This window comes from Perca flavescens, chromosome 16 (assembly GCF_004354835.1).
Source record: "Perca flavescens isolate YP-PL-M2 chromosome 16, PFLA_1.0, whole genome shotgun sequence".
Lineage (NCBI taxonomy): Eukaryota > Metazoa > Chordata > Actinopteri > Perciformes > Percidae > Perca > Perca flavescens.
Window position 1 is genome coordinate 31,595,623 of NC_041346.1, and position 15,000 is coordinate 31,610,622.

At 45.6% G+C, this 15,000-nt stretch overlaps 2 protein-coding genes across 7 annotated transcripts in view; one reads left to right on the forward strand and one right to left on the reverse strand.

The window, feature by feature from the left end:
- Nucleotides 1-4,606, reverse strand: part of helq (helicase, POLQ like) — a 64,696-nt gene extending 60,090 nt beyond the window's left edge. For 5 of the 6 annotated variants that reach the window (XM_028600918.1, XM_028600916.1, XM_028600915.1 and 2 more), the window contains exon 1: nt 2,936-3,277. In XM_028600918.1, coding sequence (XP_028456719.1) covers nt 2,936-3,124 — 189 coding nt within the window. In that variant the 5' untranslated portion in view covers nt 3,125-3,277. Of the gene's footprint in view, nt 1-2,935; nt 3,278-4,329 lie in introns of those variants that run through there. The other variant, XM_028600917.1, reaches the window with a different exon arrangement.
- Nucleotides 4,607-4,656: 50 nt separating this feature from the next.
- On the forward strand, nt 4,657-14,300 carry mrps18c (mitochondrial ribosomal protein S18C). The gene is made up of 6 exons (XM_028600922.1): nt 4,657-4,784; nt 4,926-4,978; nt 5,999-6,082; nt 11,593-11,650; nt 13,047-13,106; nt 14,168-14,300. The coding sequence occupies exons 1-6, from the start codon at nt 4,724-4,726 to the stop codon at nt 14,242-14,244; spliced, it is 393 nt and encodes a 130-aa protein (XP_028456723.1). The 5' UTR covers nt 4,657-4,723; the 3' UTR covers nt 14,245-14,300.
- Nucleotides 14,301-15,000: the final 700 nt, after the last annotated feature.

Consider the following 15,000-nt stretch of genomic DNA (forward strand, 5'->3'; position numbering starts at 1 on the left):
ACACACACACACACACACACACACACACACACACACACACACACACACACACACAGGAGGCTGTCATAGTCCCCGAACAGGTCCTCACTGTCACTGTAGAACTGATACACAACACTGTTAAACTACAGCTCTCTCTCACACAACACACACACACACACACACACACACACACAGAGAGAGACACACACACACACACACACACACACACACACACACACAGGAGGCTGTCATAGTCCCCGAACAGGTCCTCACTGTCACTGCAGAACTGATACACAACACTGTTAAACTACAGCTCTCTCTTTCACACACACACACACACACACACACACACACACACACAGACACACACACACACACACACACACACACACACACACACACACACACACACAGAGAGAGAGACACACACACACACACACACACACACACACACAGGCTGTCATAGTCCCAACAGGTCCTCACTGTCACTGCAGAACTGATACACAACACTGTTAAACTACAGCTCTCTTTCTCACACACACACACACACACACACACACACACACACACACACACACACACACACACACACACACACACACACACACACACACACACACACACACACACACACACACACACACACACACACACACACACACAGAGAGACACACACACACACACACACACACACACACACAGAGACACACACACACACACACACACACACACACACACAGAGACACACACACACACACACACACACACACACAGGAGGCTGTCATAGTCCCCAACAGGTCCTCACTGTCACTGTAGAACTGATACACAACACTGTTAAACTACAGCTCTCTCACACAACACACACACACACACACACACACACACACACACACACACACACACACACAGAGAGAGACACACACACACACACACACACACACACACACACACACAGGGCTGTCATAGTCCCCGAACAGGTCCTCACTGTCACTGCAGAACTGATACACAACACTGTTAAACTACAGCTCTCTCTTTCACACACACACACACACACACACACACACACACACACACACACACACACACACACAGAGAGACACACACACACACACACACACACACACACAGAGAGAGACACACACACACACACACACAGGAGGCTGTCATAGTCCCCGAACAGGTCCTCACTGTCACTGCAGAACTGATACACAACACACACCACTGTTAAACTACAGCTCTCACACACACACACACACAGGACGCCACACACCACACCAGACACACACTGTCACACACACACACACACACACACACACACACACACACACACACACACACACACACACACACACACACACACACACACACACACACACACACACACACACACACACAACAGGTCTACTTAAATAGTATTAATAAAGATGTACCGGTAAGTAAAACCTGAAGTAAATAAGTGATTCTTATTTACTTATCCATGTAGTTGCGGATTATTAGAATATAGAATATCTTTATTGTCATTGTCAACAGATACAACGAAATTAAGTGCAGACCTTGTCAGTGCCAAACGTCTATGAGTTAACATATAGCTAAATATATACACAGTAAAAAAAGAAAAGGTAATACTGCAAACATATTATGTTAATGCTAAAAACACTCATACAGGCATCCACATTTCAACATTGCACTTAAGCACTATTGAGGTAGATCAGTGTTAGTGTATACGGTATGTATGTGTGTGTCTGTATGTGTGTCTCTCTGTATATGTATATGTGTGTGTCTGTATGTGTGTGTGTGTGTCTCTCTGTATGTGTATATGTGTGTATATGTGTGTGTGTGTGTCTGTATGTGTGTGTGTGTATGTGTATATGTGTGTGTGTGTGTGTGTCTCTGTATGTGTATGTGTGTGTGTGTGTCTCTTTGTATGTGTGTGTGTGTCTCTCTGTATGTGTATATGTGTGTGTGTGTGTGTGTGTATGTGTGTGTGTGTGTCTCTGTATATGTATGTGTGTGTGTCTGTATGTGTGTCTCTCTGTATATGTATATGTGTGTGTCTGTATGGGTCTCTCTGTATATGTGTGTGTGTGTCTGTATGTGTGTCTCTCTGTATGTGTATGTGTGTGTGTGTGTGTGTGTGTGTGTCTGTATGTGTGTCTCTCTGTATATGTGTGTGTGTCTGTATGTGTGTCTCTCTGTATCTGTATGTGTATGTATATGTGTGTGTGTGTGTCTGTATGTGTGTCTCTGTATATGTGTGTGTGTGTGTATGTGTGTCTCTGTATGTGTATGTGTGTGTGTGTGTGTGTGTGTCTGTATATGTGTGTGTCTCTGTATATGTATGTGTGTGTGTGTCTGTATATGTGTGTGTCTCTCTGTATATGTATGTGTGTGTGTGTGTGTGTCTGTATATGTGTGTGTGTGTGTGTCTCTGTATGTGTGTGTGTCTCTGTATATGTATATGTGTGTGTCTCTATATGTGTGTCTCTGTATGTATGTGTGTGTGTGTCTATGTATATGTGTGTGTGTGTCTCTCTGTATGTATGTGTGTGTGTGTCTCTCTGTATGTATGTGTGTGTGTGTGTGTGTCTATGTATATGTGTGTGTCTCTGTATGTGTGTGTGTGTGTGTCTCTATATGTGTGTCTCTGTATGTATGTGTGTGTGTGTCTATGTATATGTATATGTGTGTGTGTGTGTGTGTGTGTGTCTCTGTATATGTGTATGTGTGTGTGTCTCTGTATATGTGTGTGTGTCTATGTATACGTGTGTGTGTGTCTCTCTGTATGTGTGTATGTGTGTGTGTGTCTATGTATATGTGTGTGTCTGTATATATGTGTGTGTGTCTGTATGTGTGTCTCTCTGTATATGTGTGTGTGTGTGTGTCTATGTATATGTGTGTGTGTGTCTCTCTGTATGTGTGTGTGGCTGTTGGGTTATATTAACTAATAACAACCTACCTCAGCAGCGGGAATATCAGCCATGATGCTGCTCAGCTTCCAGTTTTTGGGACATGCTTGTGGCTGTGTGCTGGGGGGGGGCTTGGCTGCTCTCTTCCTGGCGGGGGTCAGGTGAGACTTCAGGCCGTCCCTCGACCTCTTCTGACAGGAAACTCGTTTTATTTGGATTTCCTGCTTCCCACTGTTCATTACTGTCCTCCTCGGGATACCAAACAGCTGATGCTACATGTCAAACAGGCTCGGCTAGTACACAACAACTCACACTGGAAGACAGAGCTGTGTGTGTGTGTGTGTGTGTGTGTGTGTCTCTGTGTGTGTGTCTCTGTGTGTGTGTGTGTGTGTGTGTGTGTGTCTGTCTAGCTGTGTGTATGTCTGTGTCTCTGTGTGTCAGTGTGTGTCTGTCTGTCTGTGTCTCTGTGTGTGTGTCTGTCTCTGTGTGTGTGTCTCTGTCTGTCTCTGTCTGTCTGTCTCTGTGTGTGTGTGTCTGTCTGTGTGTCTCTGTGTGTGTCTGTCTGTGTGTCTCTGTGTGTGTCTGTCTGTGTGTCTCTGTGTGTGTGTGTGTGTGTGTGTGTGTGTGTGTGTGTGTGTGTGTGTGTGTGGCTAGTAAACAAAAACTCAAACTGTAAGAGACTGCTACAGACACCTACAGTAAACTGTTACCAAGGCTACCGAACGTTCGGGCTAGAAAGGGATACAGCTACGGCCGGATGTTACGCAAAATTACTTATTATTATTATTATATTTTTTATACTTTCACCCAGGAAACGCGTGTTCGTTCATCGGGAGTGTTTTAATCCAAACAACTATCTTTTTACTTAACTTTACAAGTCGTTTTTGTGCCTAAACGTAATTGTCGTCGCCGTAGCCGTATCCAATCAAACGTTAGCTAGCTATCTGACCGTTAGCCGTTAGCCCTGGCAGTTGGACTCACGTATTTGTTCCCTCCGCGAGCTAATTATTCACCGCAAACTAACCTCAACCTCCCGTAGAAAGCGTATAGAGGGTGTCGCAAAGATAAACAAAAAACGTCTCCGTTAATAGCTACAACTTTGTTTGACGTGAAAGCGTCATCTGGAAACACCACATTTAAAAAAAATTGACTGCAGCAGCATCATCAGAACAAGAGAGAAATCCCCCACTCATTTCTTTCTTCGGTTTACCGTTCACCTAGCTAGCAGAATCAACCGACAGTTTCCTTATTTTTACTAGTTTAACTTCTGAAAGCGACTGATACGTTACCCCAAAATAAAGCTATCATACCGGATAACACACCGGTTTAAACGGCTCCAACTTCTGTCAATTTATAGTTCAAAAAGTGCTTAATATGTGACTGAATATTAAAAACGGTGAAAATTAACACGGGCTCTCGGTTAAAAGTCGCATACGCTACTTACTGACGCTAATGCGTAGTTGTGTACATAATCCGTATCATTACTTTAAGTAATATAAGTAGCAAGGTGTGCTAACGCGACGCCTTCACTCAGTCCGGGCCGGGGGTGCTTTCTATCTTGTCTTGTTATATCTTTGTAAAAAGGGTAACCGTTAATTCTTTCCGCAAAAAAAAAAACGTTACATTCAAATCTGAAACTTTAAATCGACTAACACACAAAAAAACATCACACGTCGTATACTTATTCGATGTTTACAAATACAGCTACATTTGACAAGTAATTTGCCTCCAACTACTTAACAATAACTGTATATATAAGTGGTAGGAACTATTATTTAGTTCCTACCGCTAAGCACCGGAGTTCCGCGAGACACCTTCCGGTCCTGTATCAGGTCAAAATGCTCGCCCTGAGAGGGTTACAGAGGCTAAAGCCTGTTTTATCCCGACATGGTAACCCGGGTAAGGCTGTATGCTGAGGGAATGGGTTTTAGACTTTATTAGGTGCAACGTAAACGTTCGCGCTGTGTTTAATACACAATATGCTGCTGATGCTAACGTTAGCCATGGAGCTAACGGTCTGTTGTGGTCTAATTCCTGCAGGTCTCAGAAGTCTCTCTGGCTCTTCAAATGTAGTCCGACAGAAAGATGACACGGTGGGTATTTAGATTGTATATATGTGTGTGTGTGTATATATATATATATATATAAAATATATATCTCTCATGTATGTCATTTATGGGAACCCATTTCTGCCAGTGTGATGGAAAAAACACTGTAATTATGGGACACTCAAAGCAGATCTGCTGTGTGTCTGTCTGTCTCTGTGGGTATGTGTGTCTCTGTATGTGTGTGTGTCTGCGTGTGTCTCTCTCTGTGTGTGTGTGTGTGTGTGTGTGTGTGTGTGTGTGTGTGTGTGTGTGTCTCTTTCTGTCCGTCTGTGAGTCTGTGTGTGTGTGTGTGTCTCACTGTATGTGTGTGTGTCTCACTGTATGTGTGTGTGTCTCACTGTATGTGTGTGTGTCTCACTGTATGTGTCTGTCTCTCTGTGTGTGTGTGTGTGTGTCTGTCTGCGTGTGTGTCTCTCTCTGTGTGTGTCTGTATATGTGTGTGTGTGTGTGTGTGTGTCTCTCTGTATATGTGTGTCTCTCTGTATATGTGTGTCTCTCTGTGTGTGTGTATATGTGTGTCTCTCTGTATATGTGTGTCTCTGTGTGTGTGTGTGTCTCTCTGTATATGTGTGTCTCTCTGTGTGTGTGTGTATATGTGTGTCTCTCTGTATATGTGTGTCTCTCTGTGTGTGTGTATATGTGTGTCTCTCTGTATATGTGTGTCTCTGTATATGTGTGTCTCTCTGTGTGTGTGTGTGTGTCATTCAGGCTGGTAGCCTGCTTTTAAAAATGTAATCTAATAATTTGTTTATGATTTTCTAAATTCTGGGATGGCAAAGAAACTTTTTTGCTGACTTTTTTAATGGTTTTATGTCGACCAAACTGTAATTAGAAAGCTACATGAGAAATGCAATAACACAGCCAAAGCTGTTTAACTTTTTTTTCGGTTAAACTGAAGCATGTCAGTAAACTCTGTGGCCCTTACAGGATCTTATGCTTATTCCATCCCTGTGTAATAGTGAGTAATAACCCGGTTATATGAACACGTAATCTTCATGTTTTAAGCTCGTGAAGATGGAGAACCCGTTCAAAGAGCCACAGAAAGGATGTCTCCTCTGCAACGTCACCGTGGACTTCAAAAACACTCAGGTGAGTCAAGCACCAGGTGAGCCAGGCACCAGGTGAGCCAGGCACCAGGTGAGCCAGGCACCAGGTGAGCCAGGCACCAGGTGAGCCAGGCACCAGGTGAGCCAAGCACCAGGTGTAAAGGCAGTTACACACCATTAGGGTTTGGCATCTAGAACCGATTCCTACTTGGAATCGTTTCTTTATTGGAATCGTTTGGAGGTGTCTCTGCCCGATGTGATTAGCGCATGCGTCACTTTGCGACAAGTAGCCTACTAGATGCTAACGGCGCTTTGAGCTAACGTTAGCAATCAAGTAGCCTACTAGATGCAAACGGCGTTTTGAGCTAGCGTTAGCAATCAAGTAGCCTACTAGATGCTAATAGCGCTTTGAACTAACGTTAGCAATTGTTGAAGTTAAAAAGTTAAAACCCGGCTTATGTTTTGAAAACAATGTACTTGCTAGATCTAATCAAATAACTTCACTGATTAGCATTGGTCTGGCTCACACCGTCTGTAGCTTCTAAAGAATTGATCAGGTCATGGCGGATATTTAGCATACTGTAGGAGACCCATTGTCCCCACAGGAAAGGTAACTGTTGAGCTAGCCGTGATTAGAACAAATGAAATGCATATTACTGTAGAATCAACACTTCCATGATAATCAACCTTAGTCTGTGACCTGGAGTAGACCTGAAATTCAGAGGTGTGTCCTTATCCTGAGAGACAGGAATAAATGTGGGAGCAGGAGAATGATTCGGCACTTCAATCTGTGACCCCGTAAGAGGAAGCAATTGGAGTCCGCTGTTTACAGCGTATTGTTTGTCATGTCACATGACTGTTCTTCTGTGACTCCGCAAGGATGAAGCATGAGATCAGTCCGCTGTCAGCTGCAGTGTTTTATGTTTGTGTTTTGTCTTCTCGTTTTCATCCAGTTTCATTAAACCTTTTGCTTAACTTTCAATTCGACCCCCAGCCTCTCCTCCTTCCTCCAGAAATCGAAGAACACGTCTTTTAGAGAATTCTTGACACAATCAAGTAGCCTACTAGATGCTAACGGCGCTTTGAACTAACGTTAGCAATCAAGTAGCCTACTAGATGCTAACGGCGCTTTGAACTAACGTTAGCAATCAAGTAGCCTACTAGATGCTAACGGCGCTTTGAACTAACGTTAGCAATCAAGTAGCCTACTAGATGCTAACGGCGCTTTGAACTAACGTTAGCAATCAAGTAGCCTACTAGATGCTAACGGCGCTTTGAACTAACGTTAGCAATCAAGTAGCCTACTAGGTGCTAACGGCCCTTTTGAACTAACGTTAGCAATGAAGTAGCCTACTAGATGCTAACGGCGCTTTGAACTAACGTTGGCAATCAAGTAGCCTACTAGATGCTAACGGCGCTTTGAACTAACGCTGGCAAATCAAGCAGCCTACCAGATGCTAACGGGCGCTTGAACCAACGCTGGCAATCAAGTAGCCTACCAGATGCTAACGGCGCTTTGAACTAACGTTAGCAATCAAGCAGCCTACCAGATGCTAACGCCCTTTTGAACCAACGCTAGCAATCAAGTAGCCTACCAGATGCTAACGGGCGCTTTGAACTAACGTTAGCAAATCAAGCAGCCTACCAGATGCTAACGCCTTTTGAACTAACGTTAGCAATCAAGTAGCCTACCAGATGCTAACGGCGCTTTGAACTAACGTTAGCAATCAAGCAGCCTACCAGATGCCAACGGGCGCTTTGAACTAACGCAGCAACCAAGGCAGCCTACCAGGTGCTAACGGCGCTTTGAACTAACGCTGGCAAATCAAGTAGCCTACCAGGTGCTAACGCCCTTTTGAACTAACGTTAGCAATGAAGTAGCCTACCAGATGCTAACGGCGCTTGAACTAACGCTGGCAAATCAAGGCAGCCTACCAGATGCTAACGGCGCTTGAACTAACGCTGGCAAATCAAGTAGCCTACCAGATGCCAACGGCGCTTTGAACTAACGCTGGCAAATCAAGTAGCCTACCAGATGCTAACGGGCGCTTGAACTAACGTTAGCAATCAAGCAGCCTACCAGATGCTAACGGCCCTTGAACTAACGCAGCAATCAAGTAGCCTACCAGATGCCAACGGCGCTTTGAACCAACGTTAGCAATCAAGTAGCCTACCAGATGCTAACGGCCCTTTTTGAACTAACGCTAGCAATCAAGTAGCCTACTAGATGCTAACGGCGCTTGAACCAACGTTAGCAATCAAGTAGCCTACTAGATGCTAACGGCGCTGAACTAACGTTAGCAAATCAAGTAGCCTACTAGATGCTAACGGGCGCTTTGAACCAACGTTAGCAATCAAGTAGCCTACCAGATGCTAACGGGCGCTTGAACTAACGTTAGCAACCAAGCAGCCTACCAGATGCTAACGGCCCTTTTGAACTAACGCTAGCAATCAAGTAGCCTACCAGATGCTAACGGCGCTTGAACCAACGTTAGCAATCAAGCAGCCTACCAGATGCTAACGCCCTTTGAACCAACGCTAGCAATCAAGTAGCCTACCAGGTGCTAACGGCGCTTTTGAACCAACGCTAGCAATCAAGCAGCCTACTAGATGCTAACGGCGCTTTTGAACTAACGTTAGCAATCAAGTAGCCTACCAGGTGCCAACGGCCCTTTGAACTAACGTTAGCAATGAAGCAGCCTACCAGATGCTAACGGCGCTTTGAACTAACGCTGGCAATCAAGCAGCCTACTAGATGCTAACGGCGCTTTGAACTAACGCTGGCAATCAAGTAGCCTACCAGATGCTAACGGCGCTTTGAACTAACATTGGCAATCAAGTAGCCTACCAGATGCTAACGGCGCTTTGAACTAACGTTAGCAATCAAGTAGCCTACCAGATGCTAACGGCCCTTTGAACTAACGTTAGCAATCAAGCAGCCTACTAGATGCTAACGGCGCTTGAACTAACGTTAGCAATCAAGCAGCCTACTAGATGCTAACGGCCCTTTGAACTAACGCTAGCAATCAAGTAGCCTACCAGATGCTAACGGCGCTGAACTAACGTTAGCAAATCAAGTAGCCTACCAGATGCTAACGCCCTTTGAACTAACGTTAGCAATCAAGCAGCCTACCAGATGCTAACGCCCTTTGAACTAACGTTAGCAAATCAAGCAGCCTACCAGATGCTAACGGCGCTTTGAACTAACGCAGCAACAAGCAGCCTACCAGATGCTAACGGCCCTTTTGAACCAACGTTAGCAATCAAGTAGCCTACCAGATGCTAACGGCGCTTTGAACTAACGCTAGCAATCAAGCAGCCTACCAGATGCTAACGGCCTTTTGAACTAACGTTAGCAATCAAGTAGCCTACCAGATGCTAACGCCCTTTTGAACTAACGTTAGCAATCAAGTAGCCTACCAGATGCTAACGGCGCTTGAACTAACGTTAGCAATCGGCAGCCTACCAGATGCCAACGGCCTTTTGAACTAACGCTAGCAATCAAGTAGCCTACCAGATGCTAACGGCGCTTTGAACCAACGTTAGCAATCAAGTAGCCTACCAGATGCTAACGGCCCTTGAAACTAACGCTAGCAAATCAAGTAGCCTACCAGATGCCAACGGCGCTTTGAACTAACGTTAGCAATCAAGTAGCCTACCAGATGCCAACGGCGCTTGAACTAACGTTAGCAACCGGCAGCCTACCAGATGCTAACGCCCCTTTGAACCAACGCTAGCAATCAAGCAGCCTACCAGATGCCAACGGCGCTGAACTAACGTTAGCAAATCAAGTAGCCTACCAGATGCTAACGGCCCTTTTGAACTAACGCAGCAATCAAGCAGCCTACCAGATGCTAACGGCGCTTTGAACCAACGCTAGCAAATCAAGCAGCCTACCAGATGCTAACGGCGCTTTGAACTAACGTTAGCAAATCAAGTAGCCTACCAGATGCTAACGCCCTTTTGAACTAACGTTAGCAATCAAGTAGCCTACCAGATGCTAACGGCGCTTTGAACTAACGTTAGCAATCAAGTAGCCTACCAGATGCTAACGGCGCTTGAACTAACGCTAGCAATCAAGTAGCCTACCAGATGCTAACGGCGCTTTGAACTAACGTTAGCAATCAAGCAGCCTACCAGATGCTAACGGCCCTTTGAACTAACGTTAGCAATCAAGCAGCCTACCAGATGCTAACGGCGCTTTTGACTAACGTTAGCAATCAAGTAGCCTACCAGATGCTAACGGCCCTTTGAACTAACGTTAGCAATCAAGCAGCCTACCAGATGCTAACGGCGCGCTTTGAACCAACGCTAGCAAATCAAGTAGCCTACTAGATGCTAACGGCGCTTGAACTAACGCAGCAATCAAGTAGCCTACCAGATGCTAACGGCGCTTTTGAACTAACGTTAGCAAATCAAGTAGCCTACCAGATGCTAACGCCCTTTTGAACTAACGTTAGCAAATCAAGTAGCCTACCAGATGCTAACGCCCTTTGAACTAACGCAGCAATCAAGTAGCCTACCAGATGCTAACGGCGCTTTGAACTAACGTTAGCAATCGGTAGCCTACCAGATGCTAACGGGCGCTTTGAACTAACGTTAGCAATCAAGTAGCCTACCAGGTGCTAACGGCCCTTTGAACTAACGTTAGCAATGAAGTAGCCTACCAGATGCTAACGCCCTTTGAACTAACGCTGGCAATCAAGTAGCCTACCAGATGCTAACGGCGCTTTGAACTAACGCTGGCAAATCAAGCAGCCTACTAGATGCTAACGGCGCTTTGAACTAACATTGGCAATCAAGTAGCCTACCAGATGCTAACGGCGCTTTGAACTAACGTTAGCAATCAAGTAGCCTACCAGATGCCAACGCCCTTTTGAACTAACGTTAGCAATCAAGTAGCCTACTAGATGCTAACGGGCGCTTTGAACTAACGTTAGCAATCAAGTAGCCTACTAGATGCTAACGCCCTTGAACTAACGTTAGCAATCAAGTAGCCTACCAGATGCTAACGGCGCTTTGAACTAACGTTAGCAATCAAGTAGCCTACTAGATGCTAACGGCGCTTTGAACTAACGTTAGCAATCAAAACAATCATAGATGGCTGAAACGTTTCTGAAATGACTGCTAGCTACAAGTTTATTATTTTGCAGATTTCACAAATTTCAGTAAGACACGTTATGCCGTAAACGTTTAAATCTGAGTACGCTCGACTCACATCGGGGCAGCGACGGAGGATTTGGTTTCAAATCCCAACATGGCATCGTGACTTTCATAAAGCTAAATGGCGAGTTATTGCACTCCGCAGCACCGGTGTTGTAAAGAAAACTGTCGTTTGCACAAAAAAAACCCAAAAATATACCGTACCGTGACCCGAAGAATGTGCTGGGATGGGGAGCATCTAGTTCTACAGCAGCTTTCATCCCAAAGAGCAACGCTGAAACTACCAACGTGTTTCTTTCCAATATTCTACTTTTTCATACGTTAAATGAATGTTGAAGCGTGAACATAACTGAAAGCTGACGGAGGTTATTTCCTGTCTTCTGTTCGCAGCTGCTGTCTCAGTTCATCTCTCCTCACACGGGCCGGATCTACGGACGACACCTCACAGGTGAGTCTGGGTCCACACCTGGACCTGGGTCAGAACCAGCAGGTAGGGAAGAGGAGAGGGGAAGGGAAGGGAGGAGGGGAAGGGAGGAGAGAGGAGAGGAGAGGAGAGGGGAGGGGAGGGGGAGGAGAGGAGAGGAGAGGGGAGAGTAGACAGGGAAGGAGACAGGAGAGGAGACAGGACAGGAGAGGAGAGAGGAGAGGGGACAGGGAAGGAAAGGAGACAGGGAAAGAGAGGGGAGAGGAGACAGGGAAAGAGAGGGGAGAGGAGACAGGGAAGGAGAGGGGAGAGGAGACAGGGAAGGAGAGGGGAGAGGGAAGGAGAGGAGACAGGGAAGGAGAGGAGACAGGGAAGGAGAGGGGAGAGGAGACAGGGAAGGAGAGGAGACAGGGAAGGAGAGGGGAGAGGAGACAGGGAAGGAGAGGAGACAGGGAAGGAGAGGGGAGAGGAGAGGAGACAGGGAAGGAGAGGGGAGAGGAGAGGAGACAGGGAAGGAGAGGAGACAGGGAAAGAGAGGGGAGAGGAGACAGGGAAGGAGAGGGGAGAGGAGACAGGGAAGGAGAGGGGAGAGGGAGGAGAGGGGAGAGGGAAGGAGAGGAGACAGGGAAGGAGAGGAGACAGGGAAGGAGAGGGGAGAGGAGACAGGGAAGGGGAGAGGAGAGGAGACAGGGAAGGGGAGAGGAGAGGAGACAGGGAAGGAGAGGAGAGGAGACAGGGAAGGAGAGGGGAGGGGAGAGGAGACAGGGAAGGAGAGGGGGGGAGAGGAGACAGGGAAGGAGAGGAGAGGGGAGAGTAGACAGGGAAGGAGGGGAGAGGAGACAGGGAAGGAAAGGAGACAGGGAAGGAGAGGAGACAGGGAAAGAGAGGGGAGAGGAGACAGGGAAGGAGAGGGGAGAGGAGACAGGGAAGGAGAGGGGAGAGGGAAGGAGAGGAGACAGGGAAGGAGAGGGGAGAGGAGACAGGGAAGGAGAGGAGACAGGGAAGGAGAGGGGAGAGGAGAGGAGACAGGGAAGGAGAGGGGAGAGGAGAGGAGACAGGGAAGGAGAGGGGAGGGGAGAGGAGACAGGGAAGGAGAGGGGAGGGGAGAGGAGACAGGGAAGGAGAGGGGAGAGGAGACAGGGAAGGAGAGGAGACAGGGAAGGAGAGGGGAGAGGAGACAGGGAAGGAGGGGAGAGGAGACAGGGAAGGAGAGGGGAGAGGAGACGAGAGAGGGGAGGGGAGAGGAGAGGAGACGAGACAGGGAAGGAGAGGAGAGGGGAGGGGAGAGGAGACAGGGAAGGAGAGGGGAGAGGAGACAGGAGAGGGGAGGAGAGGGGAGAGGAGACAGGGAAGGAGAGGAGAGGGGAGAGAGAGATTGAGAGAGAGAGATTGAGATTCATGGCATCTGTCTGTGTTCCAGGTTTGTGTGGAAGGAAACAAAAGGAAGTCTCTAAAGCCATAAAGAAAGCTCACTCCATGGGTACGTTCTCATTACAGTCACGTTATCATGTTTGTGTGCCCCGAAATCACCTCCACCAGACTCCATGTAAATAATCAGGACTTTTATCGTCGTAAAACACACTTCATTCAAAGTGGACAGAAACTCAATCAAACTACCAAAAGCCGTCTTGGTTCATCTTTCCACTGTTCCAACAATCACCACTCTGGTTTGGTTGAAATAAACCCTTAATTCACCCATTTAAATGTGGAGATATGCTGGCTCTATACACGCTAAAAGTCCTGATTATTTACATGGAGTCTGGTGGAGATATGCTGGCTCTATACACGCTAAAAGTCCTGATTATTTACATGGAGTCTGGTGGAGATATGCTGGCTCTATACACGCTAAAAGTCCTGATTATTTACATGGAGTCTGGTGGAGATATGCTGGCTCTATACACGCTAAAAGTCCTGATTATTTACATGGAGTCTGGTGGAGATATGCTGGCTCTATACACGCTAAAAGTCCTGATTATTTACATGGAGTCTGGTGGAGATATGCTGGCTCTATATATGCTAAAAGTCCTGATTATTTACACGGAGTCTGGTGGAGATATGCTGGCTCTATACACGCTAAGAGTCGTGATTATTTACATGGAGTCTGGTGGAGATATGCTGGCTCTATATATGCTAAAAGTCCTGATTATTTACACGGAGTCTGGTGGAGATATGCTGGCTCTATACACGCTAAAAGTCCTGATTATTTACATGGAGTCTGGTGGAGATATGCTGGCTCTATACACGCTAAGAGTCGTGATTATTTACATGGAATCTGGTGGAGTTTGGTGATGGTGATTTCGGGGCTGTTTCATGTTAAACTAAAAGGATCTTACTCTTTAACTAAAAGGTCTATCTCTGTAGGGATCCATCCCATAATGTTGTGACTCTTAGAATAATAATCTGAGTCTGTCAGCGGCAACAACCGAACATTTAGTGACCCTAACGGGCGGTTTTAACCGTTAGCGTTACATTGCAGCTTGTTTCTCACTTTTAAAGTAATATTTAGATATGTGTGTATTCACGTCACTTTCCCCCTTTCAGGTTTCATGTCGGTGACCCACAAACACCCACAGTTCATGAAGGATCCCAACATCTGTGCAGTCAGACATCTGGACTAGTGGATCAGTGTTCTCTGTGTTCAATCTCTTTATTAAATGTATAAAACCCATCAGTACTGGTCTGTGTCTCCGTAGTCAAGTCTTCTTCGTGTGTGTGTGTGTATAAACTGAATTTTGGTCACACAAAAGAAGATATTTTACAGAACAAACCATTACTCAAGAAGATATGGATTTGTGCAATTTAAATATGTAAATTTTTAAACATTATGGGGAACTTAAGTTGAAATTAAACATCCAGCTCTATAAAAAGTGTCTCTGTGTGTGTCTATATATGTGTGTCTTTACATGTGTGTGTATATCTATCTATCTATCTATCTATCTATCTATCTATCTATATATATATATGTATATGTATATGTGTGTGTCTGTCTGTCTCTATATGTGTATGTCTGTGTGTGTGTCTGTGTGCTTGTTTCCACACAATAAAACTGCATTTCTCTTAATAAATACATTAAATGACATCAATGCACCAGTTTTTAACAGAAAGAAAATCTTTATCATCTTTAAACGAGCTTCAAAACACAAACCGACCGACTTAAAATAATCTTAATATCCCGTAGATCAGTCAACAGCCAGAAGGAGCCCGGGAGGGGAGGGAGGGGGCAGTCCGAATGAGGAAAGTCAAATAAAAAACCTCCCAAAAAAACATCAACAAAGACACTGAAAAGAGTAACAAAAATATATTGTTAAAAAGTGACCAAATCATCAACTAAGCCACAAATATATGTTGGGAAAAAATGTCACAAAAACATCCCA